Source organism: Diabrotica undecimpunctata, chromosome 2 (genome assembly GCF_040954645.1).
Source record: "Diabrotica undecimpunctata isolate CICGRU chromosome 2, icDiaUnde3, whole genome shotgun sequence".
Taxonomy (NCBI): Eukaryota; Metazoa; Arthropoda; class Insecta; order Coleoptera; family Chrysomelidae; genus Diabrotica; species Diabrotica undecimpunctata.
The window spans coordinates 177,094,975-177,109,113 of record NC_092804.1 but is presented as its reverse complement, the minus strand read 5'-3'; the positions used below and the strand labels follow the sequence as shown (position 1 = coordinate 177,109,113).

The window sequence follows — 14,139 nt, the reverse complement described above, 5'->3', positions numbered from 1 at the left end:
CAACATTGTAATTCCGGGCCTATTTTTCAGTCATACCACATACTTTGCATTTAGTATTTTGGTTTCAAACTAATAAAATTAAATAAACGTACTTTATTAAAACAAACAATAAAACTTAATAAATATACCCAGATTGATTAGATATTTAATAACTCTTTAGATATAAAGTACCTAATGATAAACTATTTAATTGTTGTTGTTCCAATGTGGATCTTTAAATTGTTTATTCTACTGATAATAATTTTTCACTGCTTGCATTGCTTATTGGAAGGGTTACATAAATGATTCGAATTGTGTTTAAATTTGGGAATGTTACAATAATATTTTCCTGAATAAATGACCACGTGGATACAAGCTTAATATTTTCTTTACTTATAAAAGTCTTAAATTGTAGTACTTACTTTTTCAGTTCTGCTAAGTTTTAATCTTATTCATATCATTTTAATTCCTCTATTCAAGAGACACTAACATCACTACTATCATGAAAAATTATTTTGAATGTATTGTTAATAGTTTAATATCCTTCAGATTTTTATGCAATCAGTAAAGAATCGCATACAATAACAAAAATATTAACTTTGAAATGTTCTTTGCCACTGAATCTTATTTTATGTTCTGGAATTTCCTCATGACATAGTTTTTTGCTGTTTTCTGCCGTTTTTTATCATTAGTATAATGCAATATCTTATTTTTCTGCTTCTTTTTCCAAATTGTCAAAATCATCTCTAACAGTTTGTATGAAATCTTTCAATAAATCATATATATTAAAACTGCTGTATTTATGTATCCGTCTTTTTGTTGAAGACTCTTGTTTGAAGCATTTATTGTCTCTCAAATGTTTTCCCATATATGTAGTAAGTAACAGTACATACTCAAATGTATCAAGTTTTTTATGTAAACCAGCAGCTTCGTACATTGTTATTGAGTTTTCATTTTTTTTTAAGGAAAAATTACGTAAACAATGTTTAATTTCTTCATCATTTTCTTTTAAGGATTTCACAGCATCGGGACAAGCAGACCACCTGGTGTCACAAATAGATTTAATACACAAGTGTTTGCTCTTACAATATTTTTTAATTCATTTTTGCATAATTAATTATAAAAATTAAAATCTTAATTTCCGGGCCCCAAAAATTACGGGCCCTAGGCACGTGCCTAGGTTGCCTAGGTCTTAGTCTGCCCCTAGGGTGCCGATAATAAAAACACTTTTTCTTCTTGTGGTACCTATCCGTTACGGATGTTGGCTACTAGCATGGCAATTCTAACTTTATTGACCGCAGCTCGAAATAGTCCTGAAGTGGCCAAGAAAAACCATTTTCGTAAGTTCTGGAGCCAAGATATTCTTCTTCTTCCTGGTCCCCTCTTTCCGTAGACCTTTCTCTGTAATATAAGTTGCAGCAGGTTATATCTATGATCGTTTCGCATTATATGTCCAAGATATTCTAGCTTGCGCTGTTTCACTGTGGATATAATTTCACATATTTTATTCATCCGACGTAGAACCTTAATGTTTATTATTCGGTCCACCCAGGAGATCCTTAGTATGCGTCTATAACACCACATCTCAAACACCTCGAGTTTTTCCATGGATGCCTCGGTTAGTGTCCATGATTCAAACCCATAGAACAGCACGGTAAACACGTAGCATCTCAATAAACGGATTTTCGTTTTTAAGGGTAGGTCGTGGCTCTTAAATATCTTGCTCATTCTCACAAATGCTGACCTGGCTTTTTCAATTCTTTGTTTTATCTCAACTGAGTGGTCCCATTGGTCGTTTATGGTGGTTCCTTCTGTCTATGGTGCTTGATTATGTCGAAAGCTGTCTGGTAGTCGATAAAGCATACATAAATATCGCAGTCGACGTCTCTGCAACTTTGAAATGATAGCTGAACCGCGAACAAGGCTTCTCTTGTACCTAACGCATCCCTGAATCCAAACTGCGTTCGTGAGATCCGCGAATGTAAATGAGATGAACAAAATATTAACCGTGACAGATTCTATGTCATCAATACTAATAAAGGAAGAACTATATTATTTACATACTAAGATACAAGCATCAAGTTTCTCTGGGTCCCGTCACATGTTGGAATATAAACAACAGTTTCCCCATATCACCCCAATCTGTAAGTTTAAATCTAAAAAGCTATTTCATAAAGCACTTGTTTGAGAATTGAAACAATAAATGGAAATCCACACCATCAAAGCTTCAGGATATAAAAGATTGGACCATGGCAATCACCCGAGGTATCCAGACGAAAGCAAATAGTTATTTCGCATTTAAGACTTAGATATACAAAGTTTTTTCATGAACATTTATTCAAGAAAGAAGAACTCCCAATTTGTGATGAGTGCGGTTCACCCCTTATGGTAAAACATGTGCTAGTGGAAAAGTGCGAACAGTTCAATCATTACAGAATTAAATACCATTTACCGAACAATCTTAAAGACATTTTAAATTCAGAAAACAATATAGATAACCTACTTTTGTTTTTAAAAGACATTAATAAGTGTATATTGTAATTGAAGCGAGTTTCTTGTAAATAAAAAAAGTATATTTTTTATACAATTTTTAGTTCCTTTTAATAAGACAGTAAGTAATATGAAAAGATGCTGTAAAAGATCTTGTATATCTATATAAAATATACATGTAAAAACTATTTAATAACTACGCCATTGACTAAATTACCGTTACATTTCTTATATTCTTTTCGATGTTAGTCAACAAAAATACCAGTTATCGCTATGGTAATTAGTTTTTCGATAAATGCAGAAAGTTACAGCCAAACATAAAAAGGTTACAAAAAAAATAAAGAAACCTAATTATACGGAAAACCCCAGCATGTTTTTACGATTACTAAGTCAGAGCTAGTAATCCAACTAAATATTGCATCAAATCCCACGTAACTAAGTCTATAAATGTTTGGTCCGCTATATTAGCCAATTCGAGAATCTTGATCGGAAACTTTGAAACAAAGTGATCGCTGATCCACCACCATCACCGATCAGTATTATAGAACGTGTATTTTGTTGTGGATGTGGATGTCGTGTATGCTTGCTCTCTAGTTATTTATTTGTTCCATTCAATTCATAGTTTGTTTTCCAAATTTGAAGAAATGAATGTCTTTAGAATAGCTGGTGATGCGTCGCACACCTTTGCAATGTTATATTTATTATGGAGTATAATAAAGGAGAAGTCATATGTTGGTATGTATGTAGTACATTTTTTATTTCACATGTATTTAATTTTTGAAACACTTGAAGTTATTAATATTATCAATCTTTAAAGAAAATACCATTGTTTACATTATAAAAGTGTATTGTGTTGTCATATGTTGCAACATTTGGTGTTATGAAATTCAGTGGTGTAGGGTTAAACACTTTTGGTAAAGGTGGTGAAATACTTATGCATTTCTTTGTTTGACGTAGCGGAAAGCACAATTAACATTTATTTCCTTTAATTTTACGTATTTGTTTTGTAATGTAATATAAAAATGGTGTAATATAAAAAAGTGAAAAGAAAATTAAGGTAGCCTGCTTTCATACATGTACATATTACATTGTATATTGTAGAAATATTTTTGTTCCCTCACTAGACGCCCTAATTAACCCAATTTTCTCTTTTTATATTTCCTATTGCTTCGGTTTTTAATTCATTCAACGTATAAAATGCAGATCCGTTTCAACTGCAACTGCAGCGTATCGGCAAGGTTTGTTTGTTTATTTATAGACGCAGTATAAAAACACGGTAACAAACTATAGATAAAGAATTACATTGACAGCGTTAAAAAGTCTATAAAAAATATAAAATATTCTCAAAACGATTGGAATTGCTCTTTGATTAAAATTTATCTACCATACAATTCATAGCTAAAGTTGTAATACTGCAGGTGTTTTTTGGAGGTATTGCTTGTCAAATTTAACGTGATACTTGGCCGATTTGAAATTAGGCTCCACCCACGATGCGCATTCGACCACAACACAATTCGTCCTTATTATTTCTTGGCCCTTCGAAGTGCAAGGTACTTGTATAGTCTGCGACAAAGTTTTTTTTATTTTACTTATATTTAAAGTTACTGTGTGTTAAAGAAATATTGTATTACAATAGATTTGACTTTATAAATAAATATTGTTAAGTATTTTAAATTATAAACATGGATTTTCATTCAAAATTAAAAGGCAGTCTTGTCTGGACAAACGAGGGAGGTAATAGCAAATGTAATTATTTTTATGCAGAGAGAAGCGATGCAAAATCCGCATGTTAAAGATTTTAAAAAAAGATCAAGAGCGTACTTCCTTAGCAACGGGAGTAAGTATAGCCACTATAAAACGGATCTCTCGTGAAATAAAAAATACAGAAGAAGGTGCTTCTACATCATTTTCGACGCCCAACAAAAGAATGAGATCTGCTCCAAAATCCAACTTGGGCGATTTTGACAAAGGTTTACTTCGGCGTATAACAATAAATTATTATGTCACGGAAAAACGAGTTCCTACATTGCGAGATCAACAAAAAAAATTAATGAAGACAATATTTATACAGGGTTGCATGAAACTTTGAGAAAAGTGATGAGAGATATGGGATTTCGATGGAAGAAAGCGAAGAATAACAGGAAAATCCTAATGGAAAAACCCGATATACAAGTGCTCCGGAGGAAGTTTCTCAGAAATATTAAACAATATAGGGAAGAAAATCGGCCCATAATTTACATGGATGAAACTTATATTCATTCCTGTCATACCCATGACAGATACTGGGGAGACAATATCACCGAAGGTTTGCACAAGCCAGTGTCCAAAGGGCAAAGGCTAATTATTGTTCACGCCGGCGGCCAAATGAGGTTCATAAAAAACGCATGTTTGACCTTTAAATCTGGTACGAAGTCTGGAGATTATCATAGCGAAATGAACTATAATAATTATAAAAAATGGATTCATGAAAAACTTATTCCTAATATACCAGCCCGTAGTGTATTGGTTATAGACAATGCATCATACCACAATGTCCAAGTGCAAAAATGTCCCACTATGGGGTGTAGAAAAGACGAAATGAAGGAATGGTTAACACACATATCTCTGTAGGAGCTGGGTTGTACGCTTGTGTGTGTGTGTGTGTGTTTTTATTTAAAATAAAAATTATTCTTAGGCTATTTTCTTGTGGCATAATAATGTAATTTACTATTTTTATTGGGAATAAGCCACAATTTTAGTTTAAAATAAGTTTATTTTGAAGTTTCGAGTTCCACTTTGGAAATCGTTAACTCAAAATACGAAATACCAATAAACTAAACAAATTTTGGTAAGATAGTTTCGAAACAAATTCAGATTTCTGCTTTAATCTGGAGCCTTCTAAAAATTGCAAGACATGACCAGACGATGATAAAGATGTTAAAGAAGACATGGGGAATCTAAAATTTGCATTCCACGACACGTCTATTCATAAGAACGGCTATGAATAACTATTCTGATGAGACTTATTAAGTCGAAATACGTATCAATAGATACATAGACGCTTTGAACGTGAAATAAAATCTTTTCTGTCTTTTTCATTTTAAACAAATTTTGTTTTTGTTACTCGGTAAAAAAATTCTTCTAATAATTTTATTTTATCTGACTTATTTATCTGATTTATTCATATTGACAACTCAGTCACTATTTGAGATATATTTTATACGATATATTTCTACAAAATCTCCTTACGAAAATAAAATATTCGGGAAAGTTAATAAAGTTATACAGTTTAGTACCTAAATACCGGATGTTGACAGCTATCCCAACGGGGCTGATATTATTCTATTGTAAAGAAATAAACAACAGATTAAAATATTTATGACTTGCTAAAATTTAGAACTACTGTTCTTTTATTCTTATACAGTTTACTGTAACGCAAATGTAAAGCTTTCATCTCTGCCAATATTCCTCTTATAAAATTACAGAACGAGACATTTATAGAAGTGTTCGAAAAAACTTCCGCTTCAACATGACTGAATGGTCAATATTAATGAGTCAAATAAAATATAATTATTAGAAGAATTTTTTTACCAAGCAACAAAAACAAAATATTTTGAATTTTGAGAAAAATTTTCGAAGGAAAAATTGAAAAGTCAAAATAACATACAATATAGACATATCATAGAAGTTCCATTAATAAATAAGGTCACTCTCTGTAAACTTGTAGTACTGAGTGTACCAACGAGGCGAAGAGACCGAGCGCATTATGTATCTCTTTTCCTCCGAATGCGTTCTCACTTAATTTTCTACGCAAGTGGACAAATTTGTCAAGTATCACCTTAAATTTGACAAGCTGTACATGGAAAGTAACTTTAGAAACTATTTCCGGATCATCAAGATTAGAATGAAGTAATTTATACAGAACAATAAAGTCTGCTTGGTTTCTACATTAATAATATAAATGACACCTTTTTATGGGGCGTATCCATGACAGATGTTGGACATTAATACAGCTCTTTTGACTTTGTTGACTGCTGTCCTAAAAAGTCCGGTAGGTATATTCGCTGATCCCATAATGTACGGCATATAAAAATAAATACTAACCTCTGATTGGTCCTAATATAAACGTCGTCCTAAACAAAAAAAAAATATTTAAATTGAGTTTAATTTTTTCGCTAGTTAGTATCAACAAAAGTTCTTTATCGTTTATATATCTTAAAAGGGGTGCTTAATATGTTCTTTGTATTTGCAGTGTAGCGCTGTCAATACTGTAGGCATCAGAGACTTGGGATTTGCGCAATTATATGCTTTTTTTAATACACTAAAGATGTCAAAATCCCAAAGTTTACTAACCCTTTTCAGTTTTACTAACCGTGAGAAATTGATTTTTTTATGTTCTTGGAACCTAGAGAGTTGGTTTCACTTATTTTTAACTGTCAAAAAACATTTATATAGTTTTCTTCTAAAATCCAGTGTTTAAGATACCTATATTTTTTGAAGTTGATATTTTTGGGTATAAAAAAATAGCAAAACTAAAAAAAAAACAGTATTACACATGATTAGTGTCGAGTTAGTATCAGACAGTTTGTTAAACAATGAACATGGTATTCCGTTCAAATTGCTCCGTTTAACAAAAAATATCATATTTGGAAAAAATACAACCCATACTATCGAATTCTACGTAAAAAACTGTCTAACTAAAAGATTTTAAACAAATGCTCATTAGAAATCTAAAAAGGACTTACTGTGGCATGGCCAAATTGTATTTGGCACCAAATCATAATATCCCCCTGTTATATTTATCACCAATCCCAGGGCTGTATTTACTTGCCGATTCTGTACGTAGTGGGTTCGGTGAATATGCGTCCGGCAGTGGACACGTTAGACCATTTTCGTAGGTTATGAAGCCAGGATATTCTTTTTCTTCCTGGACATCTTTTTCCATGCTTCTTACCTGTCGGTCAATCATAGTTTTTTCTTTTCTGTCATTTTAGGTTGTAGGTATTGGTTTAATATTTCCAAAAGAGGGAACATATGGAATTGACATCTAACATTCTACAGTTTGGATGTAAAACACTCTTTCGAGTAGAAACTTCTGTTTCCTGTTGGCAATCTAATTTCGTCGGCATACTGCCAGATAATTTACTAATTTTAAGTATGGTTTAATCAACTTTTTTTACGAAATGAAACAAAGCAGTTGGTAAGAAGAACAAAAAATGAATACTGGGAACACTTTACAAAAAGGATAGGTTATACTTACTTTACAGAAAGTATAACCATAAAGATGATAAAACTTATACAAAAACTAATAATGCACTGCAAGATACCAGACGCATGGAGAAACAGCAAAATGATACCAATATTTAAAAAAGGAGATAAAGAAGACCCCAACAATTACTTACTTACTCCGTGGCGTTACAACCCTTCGTATGATTTTAGCCGACTCTACAGCATGCCTCCAACATGCATCTGTTACCGGCCTGGATCCTGTTGTTTATTTCTTGTGATCCGTTATTTTCTTCAGTTATTGTTGTTCTAAGATACTTGAATTCTCTAACGCGCTTAAAGTTAAAGTCATCGATTGTGATGTTCTGACCGATTCTGTCTCTCTTTAGTTATTTCGGCTCATATACATATATTTCGTCTTGTTTTCGTTGATTTGGAGCCTCATCTTCTCTGCTTCCTTCTCGAACCTCACGAAAGTCTCCTTCATCCTTAATCGTGTGTTTCCTATTAGATCGATATCGTCTGCAAATGCCAGTAGTAAGTTTGGTCCTTCTCGATGAAATACTGTATTCGGTTTTTCGATTCTTGCACTTCTGATTATGTGTTCCAAAGCTAAGTTGAAGAGTTGTGGTGAAAGTGCATCTCCCTGGTTTAGTCCATTATTTATTTCAAATATATCCGGGTATTGTTGTCCAACTCTCTCTCACCTTACATCGTAACCGTTCCATACACATCCGTATCAACCTGACTAGTTTTTTTGGAAAGCCAAGTTCCTGCACACTGTCTGGCCCTGCATACTCTATCAAATGCTTGTTTAAAATCTACGAACATCTGATGAAGCTTACGATTAAACTCCTAGCATTTTTCCATTATCTGTTTTATTGTGAATATCTGGCCAATGGTAGAGCGGCCCGGTCTACATCCGTATTGATAATCTCCAACGATTCCTTCTGTGTATGTTTTGGTTCTTTCTAGCAGGATGTTTGCAAGGATTTTGTAGGTGGTGTTTAGGAGTGTTATTCCCCGGTAGTTAGTACATTGCTTTTTGTTTCCTTTTTTGTGTATTGGTACAATAGTCCCTTCTTTCCGTTCATCTGGCATTGTTTCTTCTCGCCAAATGTCTTGAATTAGCTTGTATATAGAATACGAGATAATGGACGAAGAAGTATTGACAGACCAAGAAAAAGGTGGTTCGATAATTTAAACAATTTAGGAAGCTAATATTGAAGAAGAAACAGGTTTTAAAGCCTCCATACAAGAAGGAAGAAGAAGAAGTAGCAGTTTAATCCATTTAAACCCAACCAATGCTTGGTTTTGAGGTTATTTTGCCAGTACTACAAAGTTCACTGAAGATGGATTGATTAGTCCGAAAACGTTTTGAACTTAATACTTTTGGATTTTTAAATATAATTTAAATTAATATACCAATTACAACAGAAGTATTTTACTTCGATGTTCGAGTTTTTTAACTATTTGGTATACATCCAACTCTCGGGATGGGTGTATAGAAGAATCCTGAAGATATCATGGACCGAGCATTTAACAAACAACGAAGTCATGAGAAGAATCAACAAAGGAATGGAAGTATTGAAAACCATCAAGACACGAAAGCTGCAATACCTGGGGCATGTTATGCGCAATGAGAGATACAACCTACTTCAATTGATTATACCAGGGAAAATCCAGAGCAAGAGAAGTGTAGGAAGAAGAAGAATCTCATGGCTGCGTAACTTGTGGGAATGGTACGGATGCACATCAATTGAACTATTCAGAGCAGCAGCATCCAAGAGCAGAATAGCCATGATGATTGCCAACCTCCGTCGCGGAGATGGCACGTGAAGAAGAAGAACTCTCGGGAATTATCACTTTTTAAATTTATAACTAACTTATAATAAACGAATGCTTTTTTGCTTAACGTACTATTTTGGTAGTTTTAATTAAGTGATCAACTTACTATTTCATAACAATATATTCCTATTTGATTCTTATTTTTTAGGTGTATCTGCCAAGACGCAACTTCTCTATACTGCAGTATTTATCACCAGATACGTTGACTTATTTTCGTACTTCATATCATATTACAACACTATAATGAAAGTGTCCTTCATACTTATCTCAGCATGCACGTTTTTACTTGCGTTCAAAATGGAGAGCACATACGAAAAGAAATATGACAGCTTTTGGTCCGAAGTTCTCATTGCGGGGGCACTGATTGTGGCAGTGTTCTGTAGTCACAGTTTAGAGGCTATTGAGGTAAGTTTTATATTTACACTGTAACTAACAAATACATCACTTGTTTTTGCCAAAAATGCAACATATCGCATCGTATAAAATACAATGCATACATTAAATTTGGGGTCAATAGATCGAAGGTTATAAAAGTTTTAAAATTTGATATAACGGTCTTTGATACTTTAGGACTTAGAGTAAAAACACTTTATGAACATTACGAAGATGAAAAGAGGAAGAATGCAAAAGCTGCAGGTAAATACGGGATACCAAATGAAGTACTCAAATATTATGGAGCAGACATGATGGAACTAACAGCATTCATTATCAACATTATAAAACGCAATAAAATACCCGAAGAATGGAGAATCAGCTAACTAATTCCACTCGTCAAAAACTGCCAGAAAACTACAGAGGTATACAAAAAATATAAGAGTACATATCGAAAGCGAAATATTAACACTGAAATTCTTCTTGTTCTTCCTTCTTCTATGTAGGCTTTAAAGCCTTTTCTTCTGGTCTGCCAATACTTTTTCGTCCATTTGGTGACTTATCTTGTGCTATTCGTACTATCGTATCCTCTGCCATTCTACTAATCTGTTCGTTCCACTTCTGTTTCTATTTTGTCACCCATCCATTTATGTCTTCTATATTGCATGCTCTTCTTGTTGTTTTTGCTTCTCTCCCTATCCAACACACTTTTCCCTCATATTCGTCGAAGTATTTTCATCTCTGTTGTTTCTAGTAGTCGTAGTCGTTTCGTTTTAGATTTGTCAGGTCTTGTCTCCCCCGTGTATGTTATTATAGGTCTAATTGCTGCTTTATAGATTCTTGTTTTTGTGTCTTATCTTAGGTGTTTGTGCTTTCAGATTATATCATTAAGAAATCCCGTCGCTTTACTTGCTTTTAAGCTTTGTTGTCGAACTTCTTCTTCAACATCTCCGTAACTAGTTATATCTATTCTCAGACATTGCTTCCTGCTTTATTATTTTCACATCAATTTCGATTTTACATCGTAGTGGGTATTTAGATGAGTCATATATTTGTTTTTTTCTGCTGATATTATCATATTGTATTTCTTGGCTGTTGTATTGAAGATGTGTGTTAATTTTTGGAGCTCGTCTTCTGTCTCGGCGATTAATGCGGCGTCGTCTGCATAACATAATATTTGAATTTCTTTGTTCCTGATTCTGTAACCATGACCTTTATGTACTTATACCCAATACCCAATACAGCTACAAGACAAAGACTGTTAGAAACGGTGGAGGTGAGAATACTGAGAAGAATTACAGGAAACACGCTGAAAGACCTTTTGGTAAAAACCTATTGGCAAATAATGAAGAGATAATCTTTTATAGAGGTATTAATCCGCAAATGAAAAAGCAGAATTGCTTATATCGATAAATAGGAAGAGTGTTTATAAGTTTTAAAAATACTGTGTGTCAAATTTCGACATAATAGTTGCAGAATTTGCAAAATATATATATCGGATATCGTAGAATTGCATCGGGTTAAAACAATTTGCCCCTTTCTGTGTTTTTATTTGTATTTTTCGAGGAATCAGAATATTAAAAATCATGAATGTGTTGCTTGTATGAGTCCATTTCAAAAGGTAAAGGAAATAATAAATTAGACTTACTCACAATCAATTTAATTTAACTATCCAGACGACCGGTTTCGCTTTCTACAATATGCAAAGCATCTTCAGGTCTCGATACAAAGTTAAATAAATGCTGAAATAATAAACCCATATTAGGGTGTTGTCTAATAAAAATCAACAAAGATAGATGAAATATGAAATAAATTACAGTAATTATGCCAATATTACATGTCTGTGGTTTTTCAAAATGAATAAAATGTTTAAGCAGACAAGGTAAGACCCACAAATTGGTAAAATAGTCTATTAAACTGTAATAAATTAATAAATGAACAAATAAATAAAACATTACTTACATGCCGGTACTCTATTAATTGATGGTTGAAAGAACATGGTTTAAACTATCCTGTATTGTTGATTGGATAAATTAAGTCTGCTATTGTAATTGTTTGACAGTAAACGGGGAAGTTCTTGAGAAGACAGATTTTATCCAATGAAGTAGAGATAGGTGTAATGTGATTGTTTGTTTGATGAAAGTAATGTTCTATACCATGGAGTTTATTAAGTTATATATCTAGAATATATCTAGCTATATATCTCTAGAATAAATATAAATAACTTAAATAACTCCATGGTATAGAACATTACTTTCATCAAACAAACAATCACATTACACCTATCTCTACTTCATTGGATAAAATCTGTCTCCTCCGGCACAAAATGCCTTGATAATACTACATAGCGAAACCGAAATATTAACATTGAGATAAAATTAAAATTGATGGAGCCAGTATAAGTCCGATAACTTCAGAAACAAGAACCAAAAGATCTACAATACAAATGCTCTTGGAAATGGTTGACGAATCACAGTGAATGACAATGCATGAAATGAAATGTTAAAGAAAAGCAAACTTTTTATATTTTAATATTTGAATTTGGTAGCATCTTTTTGCGGAATACGAATAATAAAATATCTTGTATACATTTAAATAATAATAAATAGGTCTAATTAACCTTAATTTTGTTTGTTTTAAGATACTCTGGACATTCAGTGAATACTTGGAGGCTGTAGTTATCATTCCGCAGATGTACATGATCTTCCAGAGTAAAAAAATCACCCGACACATGAAGGTGTACTTTTTCTGTTTAGTTTTGTACAAAACAATGTACATTTGCAACTGGATCTACAGATACAATGAAGAGTACCATTTCGACGCCATATCTGAAATTTCTGGTTTTATTGATGTTATGATATTCTTCATTGCTGTGCTAATTTTGCGTTGCACTAATATAACAATTCACGAATATGAGCAGAAGGACGTGACGAAATGGAAAAATATCTTTCTCATTAGTAGTGGTTTTGCACAACCTGGAAGTACCAAAACGGAAGCTCCTTTGGTTACAGAACACGTTTATCAACCCGTAATCGTGTAGGAGTAGAATAATAAATTCACTTTTTTTAAGTCTTATTTTTATCCCATATTTTACGAAAATATTTACCTTTTCTTGTGTAATATAAATAAATTATACGATTATTATATGTTTTTTATTTCTATGTGAAACAGTTCCAGTACAACCTAATCTAGTCCCGACAAGAATTTCCTTCCAAATGGAGGGAATCCATTATATTTCCTCTAAAAAAAGCAGCTCCCTTCCCTACTCTTCAAACTCGTTTGGGCTGATCTCAATAACATGTACGTACCCTTTGCAAATTATTGGAAAAAATAATCAACAAGCTATTAATCTGGTATCTAGAAAAAACATTATCCTTAATCCTGCTCAATCAGGTTTTAGATCTGATAGAAGCACAACTGATAATTTAGTGATCTTGCAAACAGATATAGCAAATGCTATGGTCTCCAAGCAAGACGTAATCGCAGTAAATTTTGATGTAGAAAGTGCTTTCGATACAACATGTAAGTCAGTTATCCCTAAAAAACTGGTAGAAAATAATCTTAGGGGCAACATATTATGCTTTATAAACAACTTTTTAAATAATAGAAATTTCAGAATCACAGTTAACGGAGTATTATCCGACATCTATGTTGCTGAAAATGGTGTACCCCAAGGTTCTACTTTGAGCTCTACCCTCTTAGACGACCTTATTGTATACTGCCAAGGAAAATCCGCAGCTGCAAGCTCATCTTTATTACAAAGTTCTGTGGAGTCCCTTACTAGATGGTCCGGGAAACTGGCTTCAGGTTCTCTTCCAATAAATCCAAAATAATTAAATTTACCAAGAGATACAACAGCGCAGAAATACCCAAAATAACTTTAAACGGAGTAAATTTAGAGTTAATTGATCATACAAGTTTTTAGGACTAACTCTCGATAACAAACTCACATGGCGTCGTCATATCGATAAAATAAAAGGCAACTGTTTAAGCAGAATGAATTTGTTAAAGAGTGTACTACTCAGAATATATCGAGCTATAATCCGATCCAAATTAGACTATGGTTGTATAGTTTACTTGTCCGCATTCAATAATTTATTACAATCGTAAAAATTTGTTCTGAAACACTGCTCTCCGAATATGCTTAGGAGCATTTCAATCCAGTCCCGCTGAAAGTCTCTATTTTGAATATCATGGACTCCCCTTTACCTTCGAAGGCAGCGACAACTCCTATCTTATGCTAGC

The 14,139-nt window shown here is 33.0% G+C and overlaps 2 protein-coding genes across 2 annotated transcripts in view; one reads left to right on the top strand and one right to left on the bottom strand.

Moving 5' to 3' along the window:
• Positions 1-14,139, bottom strand: part of tow (target of wingless repressor) — a 552,940-nt gene that overhangs the window by 66,001 nt on the left and 472,800 nt on the right. The gene's annotated exons all lie outside the window — the stretch shown is intronic.
• On the top strand, positions 2,990-13,036 carry LOC140433595 (ER lumen protein-retaining receptor-like). The gene is made up of 3 exons (XM_072521577.1): positions 2,990-3,204; positions 9,671-9,927; positions 12,536-13,036. The coding sequence occupies exons 1-3, from the start codon at positions 3,114-3,116 to the stop codon at positions 12,932-12,934; spliced, it is 747 nt and encodes a 248-aa protein (XP_072377678.1). The 5' UTR covers positions 2,990-3,113; the 3' UTR covers positions 12,935-13,036.